The sequence below is a fragment of the Carettochelys insculpta genome, chromosome 4 (assembly GCF_033958435.1).
Source record: "Carettochelys insculpta isolate YL-2023 chromosome 4, ASM3395843v1, whole genome shotgun sequence".
Lineage (NCBI taxonomy): Eukaryota > Metazoa > Chordata > Testudines > Carettochelyidae > Carettochelys > Carettochelys insculpta.
Genome location: NC_134140.1, coordinates 90,427,727 through 90,455,248, shown reverse-complemented (window position 1 = coordinate 90,455,248; position 27,522 = coordinate 90,427,727). Strand labels below are relative to the sequence as shown.

The window sequence follows — 27,522 nt, the reverse complement described above, 5'->3', positions numbered from 1 at the left end:
GGCGGGAAGCCGCTGCCCTCACTCTGCCCTTTGCCTCGCGCGGGAGGCGCGCTCGGGCCCGGGGAACGCCCGTAGCGCGCCGCCAGCTGAAGGCGGAGGGAGGTGCTGGAGCAGGGCGCGCGTGCAGCCGGGAGGAGGGGCGGCGCGGGCCGGGCCGGGCCAGTGGCTGGGCAGGAGGACAGGAGCCCAAGAGCGCGGGCGAAGGAGGAGCGCGCCCTGGGGAGAGCGGGGAAGCCGGAGCAGCACATCGCGGCGGCGGAGCGTAGACTGCAGCGGGTAGAGCCACACCGAGGGACGGAGCTGGGACCTGGGTTTTCCAGTGGATGAGAAGGTAGACATGAGTCAACAGTGTGTCCTTGTAGCCACGAAGGCTCGTGGCATATTGGGACGTGTTAGTAGGAGCGTTGCCGGCAGATCTAGGGAAGTGATTGTTCCCCTTTATTCGACACTGGGGAGGCCACATCTGGAATAGTGTGTCCAATTCTGCCCACCCCCCAATAAAAAAAGAAGTGGATGCATTGGAGAGAGTCCAGCAAAGGGCAACCAAAATGGTTAGGGGGCTGGAGCACATGACCTGTGAGGAGAAGCTGAGGGGTTTGGGCTTATTTAGTCCACAGAAGAGAAGAGTGGAAGGGGTTTGATAGCAGCCTTCAAGTACCTGAAGGAAAACTACAAAGAGGATGCAGGGAGGCAGTTTTCTGTAGTGACATATGGCAGAACCAGGTGACAGATGACAAAAGACATGGTCTCAAGTTGCAGTGGGAGAGGTCTAGATTGGATATTAGGAAAAAAATATTTCACCAGGAGGGAGGTGGTGCAGTGGAATAGGTTGCCTGGAAAGGTGGTAGAATCTCCATCCCTAGAAGTTGTTCAATCCGGGCTTGTCAAAGCCCTGACTGAGATGATTCATTGGGATTGTTCCTGCTTTGAAAAGGGAATTGGACTTGATGACCTCCTGAGGTCTCTTCCAACCCTATGATTCTATGTTGGAGCGGGAGCAGGTGTGGAGACTGGAGAGCCAGGTTTTGAAGACACAGTGGGGTGCGGAAAGAGGTGAGTGGGTGTAGGTTGGGGGAGGAAGGAAGGAAGCAAGGAGAATATAGGACTAAGAAGTGGATTTATTGAACTTGGGTGGTCATTACTGGAAGGGAAGTAATCTAGACTGTCAGAATGCAACTAGGATGCAAGTGTTCAGTGCCACCGGTGTCTTTAAAGTGCTACTGGACTGCTTTATTGTTTTGATAGTATATAGACTAGCGCGGCTATCTCTCTTTTACTGCCACCAGTGCATTTGAATGGTTTCCTTATTACTGTGATTAATTGATAATGTGTGCATTGATGTCCATGTTTTCCCCTGGAGATTAACCACAATGAGGTATGATTTCTGTTCTGAGAACTTTGTCATCTGTGTTGTCTAGATGTATCAGTTAAAACATAATAAAGTGTCTCACTTCCAAGTGGTTTTCAGGTGTAGTTTTTGCTGGTTTTTCCTTTCTGTATTTGCACACTTATTTGTTTTTGTTTATATTGGATAATGTTTCTAGTCATGTAGTTTTTTTTCTTATGTTAATAGTGTTCCTTTTCCAAAAGTAAAAAACTTTTAATTTTCAGTAAGTGCCTATAATAAATTGCTTTGCTGAAGAAGTACTTTGTTTTTTCCTTGCAAGTTTATTTTTTGGAAAAAAAATCAGCACACATTTTGTTCAAGTAACATGTAATGTTACAACTTAATATTTCTTTGTTTTGTACAGCTGCCTAGACAGTGTCAGATTAGTGGAGATGGAGATGAGCTGGTAAATTGAATTATGTTGACGTCAAAATTAAAAACGGAAAGACTTCTATAGGGGGTTTGAAGTTGGGGATCACACATTTATAAAAAATTATTTCTGCTGCAGTGATTCTTAGCTGACACTTTTAAAATAGTGGTTGTACATTAACAGTCCAATTTACTACTTGTGCCTGTAACAATGAAAATAAAAAGAACACTTTTAATGAGTTTCTGTAAGCATAGGAGCATCAAATAGTGACTATTTGAATTAGTAAATTGAAACATTCCATATATGTTTGCAGGACCGGAGCTTGGTTTGCAGTATGATGCCTCAATAAACAGTACCAGGTGTGGTTGGCATTCAGCCTAAAATAGCAAAATTTGTTGTTTGTTAGTCCACAGCTTTTACTGAAAATTCCCAACTCTCTTCCCCTCAAAGAAAGTCCACAGAATTTGAGTTTATGGTCAGGTTTGTGCTTTGTTTCCCCCACCCAACCCCTGAGGGAAAATGTTGATTAGACTTTATCCTGGATAATTTCCAAAAAGGAGAAAATGAGTTCTGAGTGGAGGAGAATGATGTAAAATTTTTGCATTCAAACCTCTGTGGAGATTCCCTTGCAGAGTTCTCCCCCAGGTAATCTTGGAACAACAATGAGAAACCCCCCTTCATTCATAGAATCAGTCCTACAACCTTTCCTAAGCCCATAGGTTCTTCAGCATCCACAACATGCCTCTACATCAGAAGCTTGGAAAACCAGGCCACTTTTATTTAAGTATCTAAATATGGATTTAGGCCCTTAACTTTAAGCACCAAAGTTGGAAAAAATTTGGTCTCAAAGAATGAATGAAGTGACGTATAAGAAAAGATGTGAGCAGAAGGCTATATACTTTCAAAATCTTCTGTCAATATTTTTGTACTGTCAAATAAAAAAAAAACCCCACCCTCTGACTCAGCTGAAAAAATGTAAGAATATTGGTAGTGCAGCAAAGCGTCCCTTTGTCTAACGTGGCTACTTTGCTTTTGCCCCTGACTGTGAGGTCTAGGCTGCAGCTACCTCTGCTGTTTTGATCCGTTGGCTGGTCTTCCCTCCTCTAGTCCCACCCAGGGCTGTCAGCCTGGCTGTGGGGAGGGGAGCCCAGCCATTCTTCCTTTCCTAGCTCCCTTAGGAGCACTCTCTGGACTCCTTATCTGCTTTTGCCTTCTTTTCTCTTCACAATGGGTCTCCAAACTCCTTTCTCACACCCTCCTCTCCCTGTTTGTGTTAGCTGCATTTTAAGTCTGCTGGCAGTCACATCAGCTGGCTCCTCTTAATTGATTGCCCCCACTGAGGGCTTAATTAGCTTTTTTTGCTCTTCCCCTAGCCCAGGCTGGGTCCTGAGCTGCCTTACACCTGGGGTCTGCTGGTAAAAACAGCACTCAAGTATGCTTGTTTTGAAACTGAAGAGTGCCACGTGATGTAGACGCATACTCCTGTAATAAGAGATCCTTTTGAAAACAGTTACAACTTGCCAGATAACATCTAGGGACAATATTGAAAAGTCTATTCAAGTTTTCTACAAATACCAAAAAAGTCACAAGACTGTTAAAATAATCCAAATGTATAATAGGATACAGCGTGACCTGGGTAAATTGGAGGATTGGGCCAAAAGAAATCTGATGTGGTTCAACAAGGAGAAGTGTAGAGTCCTGCGCTTGGGATGGAAGAGTCCCAAGTGGTGTTACAGGCTGGAGACCGACTGGCTACGCAGCAGTACAGTGGAAAGGGACTGAGGGGTTATGGTGGATGAAAGGCTAGGTGTGAGTGAACAGTGTGCCCTTGTAGCCAAGAAGGCTAACAGCGTATTAGGATGCATTAGGAGGAACATTTCGAGCACATCTAGAGAAGTTGTTGTTCACCTCTATTTGGCACTGGTGAGGCCACATCTGGAATATTGTGTCCAGTTTTGGGCTCCCTGGTATAAAAAGAATGTGGATGTGCTGAAGCAGGTTCAGCGGAGGGCAGCAAAAATAATTAAGAGTTGGAGCACATGACTATGAGGAGAGGATGAGGGATTTGGTGGTGGTAGTTTACAGAAGAGAAGACTGAGGGGTGACTGAAGGGGAGTTCAAAAGAGAAGGGTGAGAAACTGTTTTCAGTGGTGTCAGATGGCAAAACAAGGAGCAATGGTCTGAAGTTACAGAGGGAGAGGTGTAGGTTGGATATTAGGAAAAACTACTTCATCAGGACCAAGGATGATCCTGAACTAGAGAGCCAGGCAGGAGGGCAAGCTGCAGCCCATGTCCTCAGGCAGCTTTGGGGGGGCTGGAGCCAGGGTCCCTGGCAGCCCCAGGGTGGTACAGCTGTGCAAGTAAGAGCCTGCATCCCCCAGCAACCACGGGGGTTGGGAGGAAGGCACAGGGTCGGGCCTGGTGTCACCAGGCTGACCCGTGGGGCCAGAGGCCCATCCTGGGCAGCCCCATGGGGCTGGAGCCAGTGCTGGATTCTCCTGGCAGCCCCCATGGGACCAGGCAGCCATGCAAGGCTGGAGCTGCAACCCTGCAGAACTGGAGCAGCATCTCTGGCAGTTCCACAGGGATGGAGCTGGGGCTAGGGACAGGAGCAGTCCCAGTGAGCTGGAGGCAGCTTCTCCTGGCAGCCCTATGTTAGCTGCATCCCTGGCAGCCTTGCTGGTCCAGAGTTGTGGTTGTTGTCCCCCAGCTGTCCAATGGAAGCTGAGAAATTGTGCTGCACTCCTCTCACCCGCTACAAAATCTTTCATCATGAGCAGGAGTCCCAGCAGCAGCCTACAACAGGTGCCCCCACGCCTTGAGCAGCCCAGTGGGAGGTACGCGAGGGGGAGGGTTGGTAGGTTGGGGGCCAGTGACATGAAACATCCCCTGGTCCGGAAAATTTTCTTGTCTGGGCCTGGTCAGGGCCCAACCATGCCAGACCAGGGAGGTGCAATCTGTAGTGTGTATCAGGAGTAACTCCTTGGAAGTCAGTGAGTTATAAAACAGTTTTGAGCTCCAAATTGCCCTTTCTGTTTGCAAATGTGAAGTGTCAGCCATGCTAAGATGCCACAGCAGGGGTGGGCAATAATTTCTAATGGGGGAAGCACTGCAAGAATTTGGTAAATGGTTAAGAGCATACTCTTCCATGATATTAATGCAGGAGATGCAGGGTTTGGAATGGAGGTTGGGTGAAGGAGGGGGTTGTGACCTGGAGTGCAGAATCCAAGAGGGAGAGCAAGTGCAGGAGAGGATTGTGGTCTGGGGAAGAGATGTAGGAGCAGGTGCGAGGTATGAGAGGGAGTTGTGACCTGGGGGAGGAGGGCACACAAGATTTTGGTGGTGACCTGGGGCAGAGGATATGTTGGGGCAGGAGGCTTTTATGGCCTCTATTTTCTGTGGTTTCTATTTTGTTTTTCCTCCCCAAGATGGCCACCAGTTCATGGTCACCATCTCTCCTCAGGGAGGAAAGGTGGGAAAATGGAAAAGGTGAGAAAAGGGAAGGCAGGCAAGATGGGTCACATAAGAACATCCATTACTGGGTCAGACCAAAGGTCCATCTAGCCCAGCATCCTGTCTGCCGACAGTTGGCCAGTGCCAAGTGCTCCAGAGAGGGTGGACACAAGGCAATGATCAAGCGACTTGTCTCCTTCCATCCATCTCCAGCCTCTGACAATCAGGGGCCAGGGACACCATTCCTATGCCCTGGCTAATAGCCTTTTATGGACCTAACCTTCATGAATTTATCTAGCTCTTCTTTGAACTCTCTTATAGTCCTAGCCTTCACAGCCTCCTTTGGCAAGGAGTTCCACAGGTTGACTGTGCACTGTGTGAAAAATAACTTTCTTTTATTAGTTTTAAACCTGCTACCTGTTAATTTCATTTGGTGCCCTCTAATTCTTATATTATGGGAACAAGTAAATAACTTTTCTTTATTTACCCTCTCCACACCACTCATGATTTTATATACCTCTGTCATATCCGCCAGTCTCCTCTTTTCTAAACTGAAAAGTCTCAGTCCCTTTAACCTCTTCTCATTCCAAACCTCTAAACATTTTAGTTGCCCTTTTCTGAACTTTTCCTAATGGCAGAATATCTTTTTTGAGGTGAGGAGACCATATCTGTACACAGTAGTCAAGATGACAGCATACCATAGTTTTATGAAGGGGCAGTAAAATATTCTTTGTCTTATTTTCTATCCCTTTTTTAATAGTTCCTAACATCCTATTTGTTTTTTGACTGCTGGTGCACACTGCATGGATGTTTTCAGACAATTATCCAGGATAACCCCAAGATCTCTTTCCTGATTAGTTGTAGCTAAATTAGCCTCCATCATATTGTACTATACTTGGGGTTGTTTTTTCCAATGTACATTTCTTTACACTTATCCACATTCAATTTAATTTGCCACTTTGTTGCCCACTCACTCAGTTTGGTGAGATCTTTTTGAAGTTCTTCACAGTCTGCTTTCGTCTTGACTATTTTGGGCAGTTTAGTATCATCCGCAGACTTTACCGCCTCCCTACTTAACCCTTTCTCTAGATCTTTTATGTATAAATTGCATAGGATTAGTCCTAGGACTAACCCTTGGGGAACACCGCTTCTCCATTCAGAAAATTAACCATTTATTCCTACCTTGTGTTTCCTGTCTTTTAACCAGTTCTCAGTCCATTAAAGGATTTTCCCTCTTATTCCATGACAACCTAATTTACACAAGAACCTTTGGTGAAGGACGTTGTCAAAGGCTTTCTGGAAATCTAAGTATACTATAGCTAGTGGAACTCCCGTGTCTGCATGTTTGTTAACCCCTTCAAATAATTCCAAGAGATTAGGAAAACGTGATTTCCCTTTACACTATGTTGACTTTTGTCCGACAAATTATGTTCTTGTACATGTCTGGCAATTTTATTCTTTATTGTTTTGACTCATTTGCCTGGTACTGACGTTAGGCTTACCAGCCTGCAATTGTCAGGGTCGCCTCTGGAGCCCTCTTTAAATATTGGCATTATGTTGGCTGTCTTCCAGTCCTTGGGTATGGAAGTTGATTTAAAGGATAGGTTACAAATTACAGTTGTTAATTCCGCAGTTTCACATTTGAGTTCTTTCGGAGCCCTTGGGTGAATGCCATCCGGTCCCGGTGATTTGTTACTGTTAAGTTTTTCTATCTGTTCCAAAACCACCTCTAATGACACTTCAGCCTGGGACAGTTCCCCAGATTCATCACCCACAAAGGGTGGTGCAGGTTTGGGAATCTCCCTAACATCTTCAGCCCTGAAGACTGAAGCAAATAACCTGAATCTGCCTAGCAACAAGAGAGTACTTGAGACATAGGCACCCGCCCCTCAGGGCTTGCTCTCTGTACGGTGCTAGGGCAGCAGCAGCAGCAGCAGCAGCATGTTGCTAGGCCTTGCAGGCCGTCTGGGGAGAGAAGCCAGTGGCTCGCTGCGTGCATACCACCTGCACAGCAGGCAGTGCTGGGGTGACAGCGGCAGGCTGGTAGGCCTTGTAGACCGTCTCAGCAGAGAAGCCAAACCAGCCAGTCGGTGCTAGGGCTGTTGGGCCTCATAGACTGACCTAAAATCATTTGGTTTAGCGTGGGAGCCGCAGCAGGGCCTGTCTTACCTCCCACGCTTGTACCATCTCGTCCACAGCTTGCACACCACACACGGGATGGCGAACTCAAGAACGGAAGTAAAGAAGAAGGAAGCAGACTACCTACCTTGTGTCCTTCAGCAGTTCCAGCCCATCATTTTCTGTTCCTTTTCTTCAGTTGTGAGGTGACCACCTGCCTTCCCCAGCAGGACATTGGATTGTTAATAAACTAGTTGTTGTTTTTCAGCTATTTTGGTTTGTGTTGTGCTTAGTGCCCGGTGACACAGATACGGAGCAGCTGTGGAACCTGTGCCTCATAGCAGGATTCAAGTCCTGGTCTAACAGACTGGGGTTCAGGCTTTGGGAGGTACAGGTGCAGCAGGGAGAGGGGTGTAGGAGCCGGTATTGGCTCCAGGGGGGAGTTGGGGCGTGGTGCCAGAAGCGGGCTCTGCCCGAGGGGAGTAACCTAAGACGCTCCTGACCAGTGGCAATCTCAAGTAGGCTTCCCGGCCTGCTACCAGCTTCAGCCCCCAATTCCATGTTACTCTCTGCTGGGGTGAAAGGAGAGGGCTTCATTTGCTGCCCACAGCCCCAGCAAAATCTCTAAGATCCTATTGGCCAATGGAAACTGAGAAATTATGCTGCGCTGCCCTCACCCCCTACACATCTCTCAGCTCCCACTGGCTGGTTTTGGCACTGCCTGTCTCCCCCCCCCCCCCCCCCGCCCACCAAATTTTCTCAATTCCTATTGGCCACAAACTGGCCAATGGAAGCTGAGAGTTTTTTCTGGGGGTGGAGGCAGCACTTGAAACTCTCGCACCCACAACACAGAGAGCCACAGGGAGGAGCCAGCTGCTTTGCACAGTACTGCTCCCTCCTATAGAGGCAGGCTGTGGGCAGGATTACAAGTCTTGGCCATCTGGATGCAGCCCCCAGCTGTATCTTGCCCACCCTTGTGTTTTGTCGACAAAACCCGCAGAGCATCCAGATCCCCAGGTGTGTTCTGTGGACAGCAACTCGACAGAACGCAGCGCTTCTGTTGTCAGCCCTGCCCCGCTGGCCACAAGGAAGAACATCTCAGTCGACAGAGATCTGTCGACAAAACGCAGGTGCAGATGTTCCAAGGGGTCCTTCTGCCAACGGAAAAGGCCTCCAGGGAGCCACTCAGGTGCCGGGTGAAGGGGGCGGGCACCCTGTCCACAGTAGTCAGTGCTCTGTGGTCCCTGCCTCTGGCCATTTTTAAAGCTGCAAGGAACTTGGGAAACCCTGTGGCAGGAAGCTGAGAGCATGGGAGCAGCAGAGCTCCAGGCTGCAGTGCCCAACACCCACAGCCACACTGTTGGTGAGAGCTTTGCAGATGGCTGAGCAGCAGGCAGCCAGAGGCCCCCTGGGCCCTCAGGGAACCAGCCTGAGGGTTCCCAGAAGCCACCCCAGGGCAGCAAGAGGTGGGCCCCATCCTGAACCAGCACTGAGGTCCAGGTCCTTTTGGACCTGTGGGTGGGGGAAGGCAACCCTCCAAGACCCCAAAGTGAGGCGCTGCAATGCCCTGATACGTGCTCAGATGGGCATTGCCTGGGCCGAAAGCCAGGCCCTCCCCCCCGCCTCTCTCCTGCCCTGAATCATGGAGTAGCTGTAGGCCAAGGCTAAGGAGGCTTTATCAGGGCTATGTCCAGGTCTGGGACAGCCTGTATATTGCCCTGGACCCAGTCCTACCAGACAGACCACATCAAGGGCATCATCAGTGCTGGGTGAGAGTTCCTCTGGTGAGTACCTCGGGCGTCACACACCTCAGGGCATGGGAAGTGGGTGCAGACAGGGTGTGCTGCGAGTGTCACCCAGCTGGCTTGGACAGGACCTTGTGCTTTGGTCCCGGCACATGAAACCCATGTGCAAGGTGGTATGTGCTACCTGTCCCTGTAGACAGCCCTGGGGCACAGGCAGCATCCTGCTGCCAGCCACATGGGAGGCTGGATGAGCCCCAGGCCTTAGAGGCTGGGGAGGCCTCTCAGCACCTGCCACGGCTGGAAGCGGGCGGGCTACAAGGGCATCGGCCCGACCCCAGATGCTCCGAGGAGTGTGGTGCCCAGCACACGGGCATGCCTGCAGGCGCAAGGCAGCACCCACTCCCACGGGCAGTGCTGTGACCCACAGCTGTGTGGAGGTGGGGGGACTGCAGGGAGGACCAGCCTACTCCTAGCTTACCTGCCAACCATGAGGAGAACCCTCTGTGGCTGGACACCCCCATTACCTGTTAGCCTGTCTAGTTGGGAGGCTAGCCCATCTAGCCCCATCCATCTAGCGCAGTCCCAGAGGCACTGAAGAGCCCCCTGTGGCAGGGCCCACTGTGCAGGCCACACGTGGCTTTTCCCCAGGACATTCTCATCCCTTGGCCCAGATTGTTTTGGTTGCTGTCCACTGTGGGGGGCAAGGCCTTAGGAGCTGCGTTGACTGAATGACTCACCATTTTGCCTCATCTTCCTTACAGCTATATCTGTACCATTTGAGGGCCAGGCCACCCCCACCTCACCACCAGCATGAGCCCAGAGCTGGGGGGCTGTTGGCATGTGTGTGAGGACCTCTGCTGGGAGCACAATGCCACCCTCTGGATGATGATGCACATCATGGAGCAGTGGTTGTGGACGTGGGACCACCTCATGTCCCTCTTTGACGCCACTTGTGGTGTCTGACAGGACACGATGGCCCAGCTCCCTGTGGCTGCTGCGCCTGCCATCCTGTGCCTGCTAGCTGTCCCACAGGACATCCTGGGCCTGCTCCAGTGGCTGAGAGCTGTACCTACCTGCCCTGCCCACCCAAACCCTGCTGCAGCCCCACCTCCTGTTTACTTCCCCCTCACCCCAGCCTCAACAGGGTCCCTGAACCCATGGTAGGAGGGGTCCCAAGGCCAACAGTGCTTGGGAGTCCTGCTGTCCCTCAGGTTCATGGTCCCCCCACCCCATCCATGTTTTCAGGCCCCCCAACCCCTCGCCCAAATTCCCCCATCCAAGTTCTGATACTCCCAACCCCTATCCTAAGCTCCCCCACCCCCATAAATGGCTAACTGCACTCCAATTTGTGGTAATAGTTTTGAAGTGCATTGTTTGTTTTTTGCAGAAGATTTTTGTTGTTGAGTAAAAGCCATGTAATTGTTCACCACACCCACATCCCTCTTCATTATGCAGGGGTTGGGGAGGGGGTAACGAGAGGAGTCGTGGTAGGTGCAGGGTAGGGCTGTGGACCTGAGCCCCCTGCTGGGGGTGCCCTGGGTTGGCTTACTGTGGGCCACTGGAGAAGCTCTCCCTCAGGGCCTCCCAGATTTGCATCCTGTCCTGATGGGCCTGGCAGGTGGGAGCTGTGCCTGGCTGCTCATACACACAGCCCTCACCCCAGGAGAAAGCCATCCCTTTTCTCCTCCACAATGTTGTGCAAGGCACCACATGTCGCCACCACATCCAGGCAGGTGAGCAGGCACCTAAATTGTGCTTTGAGGCAGCTGAAGGCGCATTCGTCTTGCATCCTGGCCCGGTTGAGGTAGGCATTGAAGAGTTCTTGGTTGAGGTCCAGCTGGCTGGTGTGCAGTTCCATGAACCACAGCATGAGAGGGCAGGTCATGCGCTCCACGATGAAGAGTGGCATCTGCACGTCCCTGACCAGCAGCTCATGGTGGGGGATGAATGTGCGTGCCTGTGGCCCAGGCCAGAGTTGTGGAACACACAAGCATCGTTTGTCCAGCCTGACCACCACAAACTGTCCATGAACTGTCCACGGTGGTCAACCAGAGCCTGTAGCATCATCCAAAAGTAGCCCTTGTGGTTCATATAGTTGGCCACACTGTGCTCCTGGGCACGGATCGGGATGTGGGTCTCATCGATAGCCCCAGCGCAGTTTGGGAGCCCCAGGGCAGTGAATCTGGCCAGGACTGCATCCATGTCTCCCATACGGATGCTCCTCTGCAGCAGAATGGTGTTGATGGCCGTCTGCAGAGAGAACCAAACCCTCATGTCAGGGACTGAGGGAGGGAATCCCTGAGTCCTGGATGGAGGTCCCCTTCCCAGTCTCACACAAGCTCTCTGGGGTCACCTCCCAGCAGCTGTGTGGGAGTGGGACAGCACAGTCCCCTGGGGAAGGGGCTTCCCCCCAACCTCACCCCTCACGCCTCTGACCCTGCTTTCCGAGGGTCCCTCTTGTGTGAGACACTCCCTGCCCCCGTGCAGGGACTGCAGCCCAAGAGTGTTACGTACCTGAGGAGGGCCCTGATGGTGGACTTCCCCACACCGAACTGGTTGCCCACCAATGGTAGCTGTCAGGGATGGTGAGCTTCCAGAGTGCGACTGCAGCCTGCTTCTTCACGGGGCTGGTGAGCCACAGCCAGGTGACCTGTCTCTGGAGGGCAGGGGCGAGCCAGGCACAGAGCTCCAGGAAAGGTCTCCTTCCACTTTTGGAAGTTCTGGAGCCACTGCTGGTTGTTCCACAGCCCCATGACCAGCAGGTCCCACCAGTCGGAACTGGTGCAGTGCCTCCAGATCTGCCGGTGCACCCAGCGGGGGTGGGTGCAGGTGTAACTGTCCTGCAGTCATGCCGAGGTCCTTGCAGGTGGTCTCAGGCTTGCCCTCGTGAGGAAGAAGATGGCTATTAGAAGGTTCAGCAGATGCTGAAGCACCGCAGTGTGGGGCCAGCGGAAGCCCAGGAGCTGCTCTGGCACCATGGGTCCCAGAAAGATGAAAAGCCCTGCCCAAGCTATGGTGTCCCTCGAGGTAGGTGTGCCTGCAGCATAGGCAGGGAAGGGATGTTTGGCAGGGGGTCCCCTTTTGAGGGAGCATCTTGCCAGGGGTCCCAGAAGGGAATTGTGACCTGTGACCCCATCTGCCCTGGTTCCAGGTGGCTGTTTTGCCAGTAGAGTGGCCAGGCACTCTGGCCCCTCTCTGTCAACAGAAGTTTTGTTGCAAGATATCTTCCAACAAAAACTTCTGCCAACAAATCGCTCTAACCTAGACAGAGCCTCAGTTACTACCACTAAGGCTCCTTTCTCCCACTCCTACCATCACTAGCTCCCACAAGTCCGGCTCTTGGACGCTCTACATTCCAATCCAGCTGCTTGCTCCTTCACACTGCTTAGATATCAATGGGGGGTGGGTCTTTGGGAGCACAGGAGAGACAGACTTCTTGCTCTCACATCAGGTATACAGATCTGCAACTGCTGAAAGCCGCAACTGCAGGGAAAGTCCGACTCAGCCCCAAGCACCAGCATGGACAGCACCTTCAGGGAATTTAGCTGTTACAGTCTAAGGCCTGGACCCTTAAGGATACTTAGATGCCTCACTCATATTTGTTTTAATGGAAGTTAAATGTCTAAATACTTTTAAGGATCTGAGCCTACATTTCTACGGGGCACGTATGGTTTGTGATTTTTTTAACGGCTTATAATTTGGCTGATTTGAGTGGATTTTCACAGGGATGGCAATAGGCACGTCCCTGATAATAGTACTCCCACCCTGGGGTGTCAAATATCAAATCCCTGCTCAAAAGCATGGTAGCACTAGAACTATTTAAAAATGAAGAAGTTGCCTTAATTATTTGACAGAATAAAACCACAACCCCCCCCCCCCAAGCCCCACCCAGCCTTGTTCTTGGAAATAGCTGAATCATTTTGGCTGAACGTTGAAATATGTGTCCTCCTGAGGCAGAAACTTTGTATGGAAATATTTAGCCCAAACAGAGAATGTTTGGCAAAAACATAAGCAACAATTTTATAAATGGCAGCATGGAACAATTGTAATATTAGGCAGTGATATCAGCCCCACCTATAATTCAACCCATCTGCATGAAATCACCACTAATAAGACATACATAGTTAAAAATTTAGAGTAAAATATACACACAGTCTCAGCAAAATTAGGTCTTAGCATCTGTACTCCTTTACTGAGGTATGAACTTGCACATACCTGATCAGCAGACTTACACTATTTTAATGAATAACTTCAGTACAGTCAAATGTACATATATATTTGTGTATGTAACGTTAAAAAGCTGATCACATCAGTATTCCATTTTTGATCAGTCTTAAAGAGAAAGATTACAGTGGCAATCAGTAAAGAACTCAGGCACACAGTTCTGAAATGATTAGGGATATGATCAGATTCCTGTTTTCTGTTAAAAATCATAAGTTTCCAGAGCTTGTATCATTATGCAATGTATTTGTTTGTGATGTTTTAAAAGATAACTGAGATGCTAATTGTCCAAATGGGGATATACAGTTAAAATCCTGCTGATAATAGGTGCAGGAAGTTCACACTGTATTGGACTCAGCCTTAATCAGGTTGATGACAGCAGATACCAAGATAGAATGATTGATCTCTTTCTGAAGACTGCTTATAAAACCCATAGATTAAGTAAATGATCAGATGCAGGAAGAAAATGAGTATAGGGTGCCTGATGGAAATTGTCACATTATGGACAAGAATTGACAAAGTTGGGCTAGAGTCTGCACCTTTGACACTCTCCTTTAAGAAACTGGTAATATCAGTATGTTTAGTGCCTTGATTTTTAGTGTTTATGTATGATATGGCATTTACTTATCCTTGCTCTTTGTTCACTTTTCCCCTTGCACAGGTCCAAATTAAAAGTCTGTGAGAAATGGGCACTCTGAACACCCCTCCTGCAGTTCTAGGAGAGCTCTATGCTGTTGAGGACCACCAGCTCCCCCTAGATGTGGGAAACAGTGTGGACCGGGACACCATTTCTCACTGCTCCCAGTGGTTGGGAACAGCGAGCTGTGCCCAACAGGAGCTTGAGCAGCTGTACCTGAAGATGTGCAGGTAAATAAAGTGCCAGTGGTCCACAAGGAAATAACCCTGGTGAACCACCTCTGCCTTATTGCCCACCCCTGATCTAGACCGTCTCTGACTGTTGTTTGTCTATCCATCTCTTAAAAAAATCTCTAATGATGGAGATTCCCCAACCCTCTTAGGCAATTTATTCTAGTACTTCACTATCCTGACAAGATGATTTTCCTTATGTCCAGCCTAAACTACCCTGCCTGCAATTTAAGCCCATTGTTTCTTATCCTCTCTGGAGAGGTTAAGGAGAACCATGTTGTTCCTCATCGTGTTTCATGTATTTGAAAACTGTTACATTGCCTCTCAGCCCTCCCTTTTTCAGACTAAATAAACCCAGTTTTTTTCAGTCTTCCCTCATAGGTCATGATTTATCTCAAGTAATCACCTTTAGTAATTTTTGTTGCTCTTCTCTGGACTTTCTCCGCTTTGCCCACTGAATTCCTGAAATGTGGTACCTGGAATTGGATATAATGTTCCAGTTGAGGCCTAATCAGTGCAGAGTAGAACAAAACAATTACTTCTGGTATCTTGCTTACGAAACTCTTGCTAATGCTTCCCAGAACGATGATTGCTTTTTTTGCAAGTGTTACTTCTTTCTAGGTAATCCTTTTCCGTTTTGTATGTGTGCAACAATTGTTTCTCCATAGAGAATGGGGGGAGGGGGAATTTTCTTTTAATTGTTTGTTTAATTGGTATTGTTTTGCCTGTAACTGTGAAACACTCTAAGGCAGGATAAGTACTGAAAGCCTGATTCAGCAGTATTACTTGTATTGATTTCAGTGGAGTTACACAGCATTATGTTGAAGTAAAGCAGCACTAAATCAAGCACAAAAGAAATAATTTTGTCCTGGCCAGATGTTAACTCATATTGCTTCTGAAATAAGAGGACCCACTGGGTGCATCCAAGGATATTGTCATCTGGAGTATTTCTGTATTTTAGATGAGAGAATACAAAGTTAGAACCAGTTGAATGACAGGGATGCATTACATTACTTTTACATTCAAAAAATTTCAATATCACAGATACGCAGAACACAAGTTGTGTTAGACTAAGTTACTTTATCAGTGACATAGAGCAAAACACCTAACAGAGTCCATTCTACTGCAGGAAAACCTTATTCCTTTTTGGTATATTTTAGGGAAGTCTTCTGTAAAAAGCTCTTTATAAGGAAAAAAATCTAGTTTATATGTTTTAATTTTCAGCTTTTTCTTTTAAAGTGGGGTGGAAACAAGATTTGGCCTGGACAAGACAAATTATTTTTTACAAAACATTGTGCTTTTCATATCTGTGCACCTACCAACTCTGCTATTGATAAATGTCTTTGTTTGGACTGTACAAGGGTGAAGACATTGTGAAATCAATATAGAAAATGAGGGCCTGAGAACAATACACCAAAACGGAAAAAAAAAAAGGGAGGGGGGTTAAAATAGTTAATAAGGCTATTCCTTGTATTTACAAAGGGATTAAACAACCTCAAATACTATAGTAATTATTTAGAGTTCTTGTCTTCTTCATTTACAGTCATAGATAAACACTGTGCATCATTTTAATTCCATTAAATGAATACTAGATCACTGGAAAGGCGCAAAATGGAAGTAATTTTAATTTTGCAAAACCTTGCCAGTCATTTCAAGAAAAAACAAGATGGTTCAGAGCCACGTCTCATTTTTCCGTATCAAAATTCATTCAAGTCTGGAAAAAATTATTCCAGTTTTGGCTCATCTTTAGTTACAGTCTGACAAATTCAAAACTGAGCATTTGCATTTTGAAGTTAATTGCCTTCTCCAGTTGTAGAATGAAAACTAACAATATGATTTAAATTTCTTTCATGCTGCACTTAAGCTTCAAAATCAAGCCAATTTCCTTAAAAACCATAAATTAAGCCAAGCCAATTTCCAGTAAAAACCATAAATTATTCATTTTTGTCTGCACTGTTCAGCTTCAGGTTTTCTGTGTCCAGGGTGTATGCACTGTGCTACTTTACAGCAGTGCTTCCTGAACTTTTCATCTCATGCCACACTTTTAAGATCCCAAACTTTTCATGGCTCACCAAAATTTAAAAAAAAAAAATACGGCAAGAAATAACTCATTTCAAATTGACACATACATCTATTACAATATTAATGAAAACAATAATTGACTTCGCATTTTCAGCTGGAATTTTAATGTGAAATGTGAGCTTGCTGTGGTGAACACGACTGTTTAATATTCAGTTCAGTGCTGGAAAGAGCTACACGGAGCTCCTGTTCCACACTTTTTAAACATAGTCTCTCATTTTTATAAGTGATAATAAAGAGAAACAAAGTTCACAAACGTAAGTGATCAAAAATGGCTGTAGAACAACTATTGCTTGATTTGAAATCAGTAGATACTCATTTCTCACTTGCAGCCAAAATTGATCCAATGGAATCTCTCTCAATTTGAGCTCAAGGGTGTGACCATTCCTGACATCCAAAAATTCTTCCTTTTCCTTCAAAGATAAAGTCATTATTAATTTTTCTTAAGAATATGCAAAAGCATTTCAAATCCAATCAAACTGCCCAGTTCAAGATGGCTGGGGGTGCTGGATCTGCGGAAGAAGAGGGGGATTAGGGTAGAGTGTGGAATTTGGGATGCTGGGATCTGGGGGAGGGTGAGAGATTGCATTAAGATTGGGAGGCTGGTGAAGGGGATTGGGTTAGAGGCGAGGTGGGGCTGGGCGTGCCTGGCTCAGGGGGGAGGGGTGGGGGACTGAGTTAGAGTGGGGGGTTTGGGGTGGGGCATTTAGTTAGTGTAGGGAGGCTGGGGGTGCCTGGCTGTTGGGGTGGGATGGGGGATTCGGTTATAGCGAGGAGCTGGGGGTGCCTGGTTCTGGAAGGGAGCGGGGTTGAGTTATAGCAGGGGGCTGGGAGTGTCTGGCTCTAAGGGGGGCCACTGAGCCACGTATTATATATTTTTATCTATATATCTATAATACGTGGCTCTTTGCACCCCATCCACAGCTATTTTGGCTCTTAGTCTGTAACTGGTTGGCCACCCCTGCTCTAGCCTTTTTAATCTTTCCTCGTACGTGGTTTCCCTCATACACCTAATATATGTATTGCTTCTCTCTGACCCTTCTCACTTTCAATTATATCATCCTTCCATGAAATTTGTTCAGTTCTGGGCCACCATTCTCCCAACTTCAGGTCCTAACACGATCCCCAGAATCCTTCTATGGGTGACACTCAGCCCCCACCTGCATGCCACGAGTGCCAGTTCTCTGCTCTCTCACAGCCGCTGCGCTTCACACCAGCCCTTGTGCGTGCTGACCACAGTCCCATTGTCCCCAGAAGTGGAGGCTGCCATGGGACAGCTGGCATGCATGTGTTGTGCAAGGGACTGCTGGTAGTGCACGTTGTGCTGACCCTGCTTCAGTGTTGTAGGGACACATGGAGGGACAGAGTCCCACACCAGGGTTGGGGGCATGGCAGACCATCCCAGCCACACCATATCCCATAGCCCCCTGGGGCACCATGCCCAGAAGCAGTGCAGCACATGGTCCCGCATGTACCCATAGCTGCATGCTTTGTGGCTAGCCAGGGTAGATGTGCAGACCCCAGTCCCCTGCCCAGCCAACCTCCCAACCCCTTGCAGTGGGACAGTGATGGAATTCACCAGATGGTCACTCAACTGCATTGGACGACAGGGATGGCTCAGGTGCCTGGCCTTGGCTCCCCATGGTGACCTGGCTGTCCTTCTCTGCCTCCTGGTCACCCTCAAGGGCCTTCTCCTCCTCCCTGTTTTGTTTCACAGTGGTGTTGCTCCCCCCACGGTGGGCAACGACAGGCTCCTCCAGGGCAGCGTCAACCATGGGAGGTGGGGATGGTACGTCCCTTCCCCGCAGGATGCAGTGTAGCGCCGCATAATACTGGCAACTGGTGGACACTGCCCTGGAGTGGATCCAGCCCTCCCTGGCCCTGCCATAGGCCTGTCACAACTCCTTCACCCTCATCCATACCTGCTCCCAGTTATGGACATGGCCCTTTGCCTCTAGGCTGTCAGCCACACAGCTGTAGATGACCACGTTCCTGTGCTGAGTGTGGAGGTACTGGAGATTGGCCTCTTCCCACCGGACCTCAGTGAGGTCACAGATCTCTGCACCCGACCAAGAGGGAGCCCATCTCTTCCTACCCAGGGCAGGTTACCTGGAGGCTGGGGTCTCCCCCACGGACCCAAGGGAAGCAGCTCACCACCCTCAGGCTGGCTCATGTCAGCTTGAGCTCGCGTAGCTGACAACAAGTGGCTTGTGTAGCCTGCAGCTGATATGGCTCACTGGCAGCCTGTGAGCGCTTCGTCCTCTTTAAGAGCTCTGGGCTGGGTGGGAGACCAGAGTCTTGCAGGTCTCGGCCAGTCAGCCAAGCTGGGGAGGGGCTGGAGGTTATTTATTTCAGAATAGGCCTTTGCCCCTGTCTAAATGGCACTTACTTCAAAATGTCAATTTCAAAATAAGCATTACTCCTGAAACTTGGAGGTTTACCAGAATCAAAATCACTGGCTCACTACTTCAATTTTATTTCAAAATAGTGTGTGAATCATTTAGACCAGTTTCTCCCAATTTTATTTGGCCCTGGACCCTGTTTAAACTCGAAAGAATTTTGTGGAGCCCCATGCCCAGGCTTTACACACCTAAGCCCCCAAACCTACCCCCCCATCTCCAACTTTACCCACCTCAGCCCCCAGACTGTCCTCCCCATCCCCAGGCTTAACCCCTCTCAGCTCCAAACTGGCCCACAGGACTAACCTGACCAGGGTGCTGGCTGGGGAGCCTACTCCAGGCAGCCACTTGCACCCAGCAGAAGGAAGGCTGTTGTGGAGGTGTCCTGCTGGCAGGGATGAGCTGAGCCACGCCCATGGGAGGGGTGTGGCCACTCAGGTAGCCGGGCGAATGAGGGGCTCTCTGTGGCTCCTCGCCCTGCCACCATTGAAATAATGGAACTAAACTCAGTTGGGTTAACAGCCAGATTCCTCCCACTGCCATGCTTGCCATTAAACCAATTAAATTTGGTTCTGCTGTTTCGGTGGCAGCGGCAGGGCAGGGAGCTGCAAAGGAGTCAGCTATTGTAATGGAATTTTCTCACAGAACCCGCATTTTTACTTGGCAGAACCCCGGGGTTCCGCAGAACACCATTTGGGAAACAGTTTGATTTAGACACTGATCAAGTTATTTCAAAATAACGTAACCCTGTTGTTTAGAAATAGCCTAGATGAGCTGATGTTCCCTTGAAAGATCTCTGCATAAACCTGGAATACCTCAATCTCGCTGAGAACCACAGGGCTAAGTCGTTGCCAAAGTGCCTGTTCCACGGAAAATGGTTTTGCTGCTGCAGTCATTGGCTCCACAATTCCTCGACAGCACAAACCACATGGAGCCGCAAGAAAGCATATAAACAAAACGTGTTGAGCAATATTTTTAGTAAGTGAGAGTTACAGTGTACCCAAATTTGAAGGAAACAAATGGAATGTACTTACTTCGTTTGTACCTTTATAAACGTATTTTGAATGCTATACCAATATAAGTAATTCTTAGAATTTTTTAAAATTCCAAGGGTTATGAAGAACATAACACTGCTCAATCTTAATAGGTGATGAAAACATTTTGCTTTTCATAGAATCATAGGGTTGGAAGGGACCTCAGGAGGTCATCTAGTCCAGCCCCCGCCTCAAGCAGGATCAACCCCAACTAAGTCATCCCAGCCAGGACCTTGTGAAGATGGGACTTAAAAACCTCTAGGGATGGAGAATCCACCACCTCTCTAGCCAGTGCATTCCAGTGCTTCACCACCCTCCTGATGAAGTAGTTTTTCCTAATATCCAACCTACACCTCTCCCTCTGTAACTTCAGACCATTGCTTCTTGTTCTACTATCTGACACCACTGAGAACAGTTTCTCACCTTCTTCTTTAGAGCTCCCCTTCAGGAAATTGAAGGGCTGCTGTTAAATCACCCGTCTTCTCTTCTGTAAACTAAACAAGCCCAAATCCCTCAGTCTCGCCTCAGAGGTCATGTGCTCCAGCCCCTTAATCATTTTTGTTGCCCTCTGCTGAATCTGCTCCAGCACATCCACATCCTTTTTATACTGGGGGACTCACAACTGGACATAATATTCCAGACGCATCATTTTTTATTTTAAGCTGACTAAGGATTTCCCTGTTTACCTTTTCCACTTTTGACAATTCTTGGAGCTATGCTCTCAAACATTTACTGCACCTTACTTAGAATGACCAGATATCCAGATTTTATATGGACAGTCCCGATATTTGGGTTTTATCTTATATCAGCATTCTAACACTTCCCGATCCCTGTCCTGATTTTTCAAACTTGCTATCTAGTTACCCTGCCCATAGTTAATCGTGTCTTCCCACTTGATCTCAGATAGAGAGCTGTTATAACAATACTTAGTTACAAATGTCACAATAATTTCTTTGGCAACATATTGAAAAGCCTGAAACACATAATTACAATTGCACTGCAAGATCAGTGTCAGGCTAACAGCTCTCATTTACATAGCTCTGCAACAGCAGCCAAGACCAAAGTATAAGAAAACCACTTTTTATTAATCAACTCTTTGCACTTTCTTTCACAGTGGGAGTAAATTTTTAGTTAGCTACTTTAATAAGTTTATTTTAAAGTCCATCTCAGTGTTTACATGGGTTTTATTTTACATTTATTTTCAATCTGTTTGAGAACCAGGATTTTGATTAAAAATAACGAAGCCTAGAGCTCCACTGATAAAAAGTGCTAGATAATAGTAAATATTTCTTGATACATCAACTTAAATATGTGGAAGAGCGTTGTACTATCTGTCAGTAAAAGTAGGGGTAAACATGTATGCCTACAAGCAGCTGTGCCAACATTAGCTACCTAACTCTGAATCTACAAATAAATAATGAGGAGGAACTAGGGCTGTCAAAACCTAAAATACATAGTAACTAATGCCTGCTCCAACTTAAGAAAACATGTTTCTGCTCCTGTGCTATTAATACTAGAATGGAAGTAAGTACTTATTGCATAAAAGCAGTCCAAATGCTCTGATAAACAATTGGACTCTTAGTACAAATGGTGTCCTATTAGTTCATGCATTATTTGATATCTATATCCCAAGACTAATGGACCTTATTTAATGGCCTCTGAACACCTAATGCATGAACTGTAATGTAGATTGATATTAACAAGTTTCACACAATAATATGTCACTTTGATAGCTCAACTTCTAGGCTCTGTCATTACCATGCAGAAAACTGGAGTACCTACTAACCTTCAGTCTCACATGAGGTACATGAGGACTGTGATCATGGCATCTCTGAAATGATGCTTTGGTGTATGTGTTGTTCCCTGAAAAGAGTCCTCTTGTTTTCGGTGACACTAAGCCCCTCATCCTGCTCTCACTGATTTAAATGAAGCAGAATCAGCTGTTCATTGTGGTTAGAACTGTTTGCAGGACTAGGACAGAAAAAGCAACATTTGGAAAAGTAAAATTAAAGGCAATATTTTTCACAGGGTTTCCTTCTTAAATACATGCATGGACTTGCTGGCCAATCTCCCTGTATTACAGGTACCAATGAAAGGTAATAGTAGATATATGGAGAGAATTCTAACAAGTAATTTGCTTTGATTTACTTGGTAAAATTGTAGTTGTCCTAATCACTTGAATCTAGCCCCTTAAATAAACTGTATTTTTTATATTTCTAATTATATGGCAGAAGAAATTGATTTATCCCATGGTAAGTAATGAAAGTTTGTTTGTATTTAATGTGCTAGAGAAAAATCCTGGTAACTCTATTGAGGAGGTATGTCAAACTGTGATAAATAAGCTTTGAAATGGTACTTGTTACTAAGAATTTTATTTTAAATTATAAATATTTTAGTAATCATCCTTTTCCTTATCAGTACTAGACACCTAAATATTTGAAAGGAACAGAATGCTTTATCTGGTACAGCTAAAGCTTGGCAAGACCTAAGTTGTTGGTTTTTAAATAAAGAGGCTATGTTAAACACTGCAGAGGACAATGTTACTGGAACTTGTTTGATAAAGCAAAAAGAAAAATTAATTAGAAAAAATGAAAACTGTGAAGGCAAGTTCATTGAGCAATAATTTCCTTAGCCAATCACTGATCAGAGATTTGTTTGAAATTGATAGCTACCAGGATGAATTAGAATACTCTCCTTTTGTCATTTCAGATAAGGCATCAGTGCATTCTGTATATTCCACCAGGAAAGAGGGAACTGCAGTTTTCACACAATTTAAGGAGGATATCTTAATCTAATGTTCTGTGCTTAAAGAAAATGACTAAAAGATCACTGACTAGCATTGTGATCCAGTGGCTAATTATCTATACTGGCTGAGACGCCACACAGTGACTGGGGTTTGATATCTGACAGTATGTAGGCAAAACTGGTACACATAGGGGCATTCAGTGTCAAATTACACAAAAGGTAAAGACCATAATGTATCTGACTGAAAAGGGGACAGGCAAATATACGAGGCAAGATACACCCTTCTATGAGAGCATGACATGATCCATGAGGAGCATAAGCACATGGTGGTGAGCTAAACTTCCAGCTAACATGTAACACTAGTTCAGCAGGGAGGCAGCTGGCAATGGTAAAATGTCTTCGGTTTTTTGCTCGACTGGTTCATGCAATTTCATACACCAAGTTCTGAAAACTTTGCAAAACATTACTTTTTTTTTCAAAATTAACCAAAATCTCAGTGTCCCTCCCTCTTAATCAAACATTTGGAAGGCAAAGTTGGTATTGGTGGTGTTCAACTTTAGACCTCTTGAAAAAGGACAGGGCTACAGTCAGGAATACTATGCCTGCTTCCAATCAGCTTCAATAATGATTTGCACTTACATCACTTACATAGCACTGCAATATTTAAACAGGTCTCTTAACATACCTTGAGGCACCCAAATTCATTGCCTACAATTAGCCCCCCGAATCCCAGTCTCACATACCTCACTCATTAGAGAACAATAGTTCCCAGAAAAGTCAAATTTCAGTACCCCATCTCAGAAAGGTTGCTTGACCCCTGCTCTAGAGAAAGGAAGCAGAGGAGTATTAAGAGAAGTTCTACAATTTTTCTGCAGAGTGGAGATGCGGGCTATGCTGAAAGGAGAAAAAAATTACGGAACATCTAAAAGCTGTGCAATTATTATGCTAACCCTATATTTTTGCAGCTCTAATCTGCCTGCACTACAATATGTTGTACTGTATTTCCCATGCAATTAAAATGGTAGTCCCCTAACTCTGTAGAGCAACAGAGATTTTGAAAACTTCTCCGATATCCTTTAAGTCTGTTTTATAAGTCCCTTGTTTAACTTGCTACTGCATATGCAGAATGTAAAAATCACTGCAGAACCAACAAATGAGGAAAAAAAATGTTAAAAAATTAAAGACAAGCTACCTCAGTCGTCCAGGTAATATCTAACAGTATACAATTATTTTGAGAGCTTGGCTGTCCCACTGAATTGAACATGAATGAGTAACAGAACACTGCTTTTTTGTTTTAAACTATGTTTATTACTCTGTACATATAGTTCATAATTGATTGCTTTGCAAACCATTATCTATAGAATGCTTCAAACATGAAAGAAAACAGATCCAGAGATTTTACAGAACTCTGTGATTTTAAATCCTGTGCAAAATGTACCTCCCTGCTTTACTTAGTAATAGGCAGTTGACACATATAAACTAAACATTCTGCTTATCAGTAAAAAATGCTCTATGGGCCAAAGTGGGTAAGCAGATACAGCCTGCAAGGTCATAGCAAGGCTGCGGGTAGTCCTGGCATTGTATTCGTCACTTCAGTATAGTGAATGAAAGACTTAGACAATACACTTAATTTATGGAGGTTTTTTTCATAATCATCACTTAAATCCATTTCAAATCACAACTGGCAATTCATAACATGGCAATCATTAAGTATCATGCATATTCACAGTACTAAGTAAGTTCCAAGAACACTACAGTAATATTCACTTTTCTAGTCAGCCAAGATATTCCTAGGCTGGACTGCAAATCATATTGACAGCTGTATTGATGTATTTTTCATCCATGTTACATTCACACTAAAGACTTTAAAAAAAAATCTTTCCTTCAAAACAGGAATCGAGATACTGTACAGCAGATCAAAGGTGTATGTCTGTTTTTACGAAATATTTAAGTGGATGTATTACTTTTCTATCTACCATGAAATTGTAATTCTTTTGTTTCCCTGCCAGGTTGTTCCCTTCTGAAAGAACAGGATGAATGGATGTTCTACATTTCTAGGGCAGTCACAAGATTTGTATTACAGTAAACCTTCGATTTAATGGACCGCAATTTAATGGACTTTGGAAATAACAGGCGCTGTCTGCCAGCCCCCTCTGCAGCGGCCAGGGCCAGAGGAGCCGCCAGGGCAGCTGGGGCTGCCAGGGTGAGGCCTGTTAAATCGAGGGTTTACTGTACTAAAATAATTTGGATTACTTATGTAACCTTTAAATAAAGCGTTACTTTAAAACATTGCACTTTCAACAATGTGCTTGTAAGTTTGCTTTTGTATTGTTCTATGATAAAGAAAAAAAAAACATTTAGGCTGTGGCCACACTAGGCCCTCCTTTTGGAGGGGCTCTGATAATGTGGCATTGTGGGATATGCTAATGAGGGGCTACCATGAATATGCAGTGCCTCATTAGCATAATAGCAGGCTGCGCATACTTCAAAACTGTGAGTTTTGATACACCGCCCGTGTAACCAGGGGGCCTTTCAAAATGACCCCCTGATTTTGAAAGACCCTTATTCCCAAAACCAAATGGGAACAAGGAGCTTTTGAAATCAGGGGGTTGTTTCAAAAGGCCCCCAGCTACACAGGCGGCATGTGTTTTGAAACTGTCAGTTTCGAAGTGCGCATGGCTGTCATTATGCTAATGAGGTGCTGCATATTCCTGGTAGTGCCTCATTAGCATATTCCAAAATGCCATATTACCATAGGCCCTCCAAAAGGAGGGGCTAGTGTGGCCACAGCCTCAGTAAATAACCACTATATCCCAAACAGAGAAAAGCTTCAGAAGACTTGAGACATAACTAAACAAACTACCTCCAACAAACAATTTTTTGCTATTTGCAGCAAAGCTGTAATAAATACCTAATTCTGATTTTTTTAACCTAACCTTTAACTGTATGATCAAATTAACAGTTGTATTTGTTCCTCTTGTAAAGCTTTAAATGTAGCATTTTCTTTAAGTCAATGAGATCAGGGAGCAATTTAGTTTTTGCATTACAAGCAGTATCCTAAAATTATGGTTATTTCTGTAAATACAATTAGATGGCTTCATGTGCAGCCCTACAGAATAGCCAACCAAGTAGTTAAATTCCTAATGAGGGGGCACTAACACACACATATTCCTGTAACAAAACTTGAGAAAGAGACATGGAATGAAAGTAGTAAGGACCATTCACACCCATGTGGTCTTACGCACCCACTCTTGCACTCTAGGAGCTAAGCTTTTAGGAGAAAAGATTACTGCAGGACACTTCTTGAGAGTTACAATTTACAAAAAACTTATGGATTGTCAAGCTGAAGATGGAATTAGTTTTCACTGTGTGCTAATTCCACCAAGAATACTACACTATTATTTGTAAATATTGTAGAACTCCCTGTATTAAAAGGCTTTGTCTTTGTTTTCATTTAAAAAAAATAATGAATTAATCTTGCACTTGGGCAGTCTCCAAATTAGCAGTGGCTTCCTGCTGTGCTTCTTCCACAGCAGAGGATGCATCTGCAACTGGTGATTCCTTTTCCCCTGCAGCTTCTGTGGATACTACAGACCTCTCATTCTGTTCTGTAGATTCATCAGTGGTTAATGTATCAGCCTCTTCCGTAGGTGCCTCTGGGGTCTGCATGCTTTCTTCACTGACTTCAGCTGTTTCCATTTCACCACCTTTTAAGGATTTATTTAATATAATAAAGAAAAAGTAAAGTGTACGCATGCAACAGAAAAACAAGTTCACCAGTTGCTTTCACCATCTTATTTAAACTTACAGTGAAAATACATCTGTTTTGTGCTTGAGATTTTGCATATGAGTGTCATGGAACTCTCAGTCCCCATGTCAGATAATGCTCAAAATACCATTAGATAATATTCCCAATAATTAACTTAATTTTAATACCTTGTCACTATAATGGAAAGTATGGCTTGTAGCAAGTGGTTGTCAACAAAATAAATAATCAAATGAGCACACATAAAGTGTGTCAGAAACTATGAGAAGGGATGTAAGATTGTTGAGTCCAAACTGGTTCTCAGTGAAGGACTCAACAGCAAAATGGACACTGGCCCTACTTCCAAAGGAGTCAGAGTCTACATTCCAGTTGTACCCAGTGATGAAGTTATCCAAAAATAGACCCCAGTACATTAACTTCCCTGCTGAGACACTCTTACGCAGTTTAGCACCATGTCTGGGTTGCCGTTCAAGGGGAAGGGCATTCAAAGTCCAGTACAGACAGAGTGAGAGAGACAGTTTGTAAACACAACCACAAGTGATCATCCAAAGACCCTGGAGATGGATGCGGCAACTTACAGGAGATCATTTTCTTGATTGCAAACCTGAGCTCTCTCTGAGGCTTGCCTGCATCTCTGTGTGTAAAATTGTTCAAAAGCAGTGAAACCACATGTTGTCTCATGAGAATTAACTAGTATGGCCTCAAACAGGATTAAAAAAATTATTAAAATGAATGCAGTACAAGGTAAAAAGGCATGCAAAGGAGAACATGCACAATTCCAAATGCCACACAAACATTGCACAATTTGACAAAATGAAACAGTATGTATGTGTTCATTGTTAGTTAACCCTCATGCCAAATTCACCAGGTAAAGTATAGAAATGGAAAAAGTTGTATAATAGTTGCAGGCAGGCAGGCAGAGAATAGGAAGAAAAACTTGAAGAGACACTGTCAGGCTAAAAAAAAATAATCCCATTTAAAAAAATATATTAGTACTTCAGATGAACAGGGAGGACCATATGTCATATACATACTTTTTGCATTTCACCCAATTAGGATAGGAAGAACATAGGGAGAGGTGGAGGGAGAATGACACTGATTAATTTCCCTCTCTAGTGCTCCTGCACTTGCCCACGGCTGTACTGTCTGGGTTTAAACTTGAGCAAAACCTGCATTGCATTGGTTCAAAAACAAAAAGAAAACAAAAAAAATACACACTAAATAGGACTGAGTTACCCAACTGTGTTCCTTAATATTTTTCCAATAAACTAAACTTATCACACAAAAACTAGTGTAACAGCCAAACTCAACATTCAGTACATTTTATTGGACAGTTAA

General features: G+C 45.6%; 1 protein-coding gene and 1 long non-coding RNA gene across 4 annotated transcripts in view; one reads left to right on the top strand and one right to left on the bottom strand.

Annotated features, from left to right (window-relative positions):
• The first annotated feature begins 27 nt into the window (after positions 1-27).
• Positions 28-24,925, top strand: LOC142012659 (uncharacterized). The gene is made up of 3 exons (XR_012645416.1): positions 28-331; positions 13,956-14,161; positions 24,428-24,925. It is a non-coding gene; the product is annotated as an uncharacterized LOC142012659 (long non-coding RNA).
• A 127-nt stretch (positions 24,926-25,052) lies between these two features.
• MGARP (mitochondria localized glutamic acid rich protein) overlaps positions 25,053-27,522 on the bottom strand; it is a 29,140-nt gene continuing 26,670 nt past the window's right edge. For 2 of the 3 annotated variants that reach the window (XM_074993291.1, XM_074993293.1), the window contains one exon: positions 25,053-26,125. In XM_074993291.1, coding sequence (XP_074849392.1) covers positions 25,890-26,125 — 236 coding nt within the window. In that variant the 3' untranslated portion in view covers positions 25,053-25,889. The remainder of the gene's footprint in view (positions 26,126-27,522) is intronic. The other variant, XM_074993292.1, reaches the window with a different exon arrangement.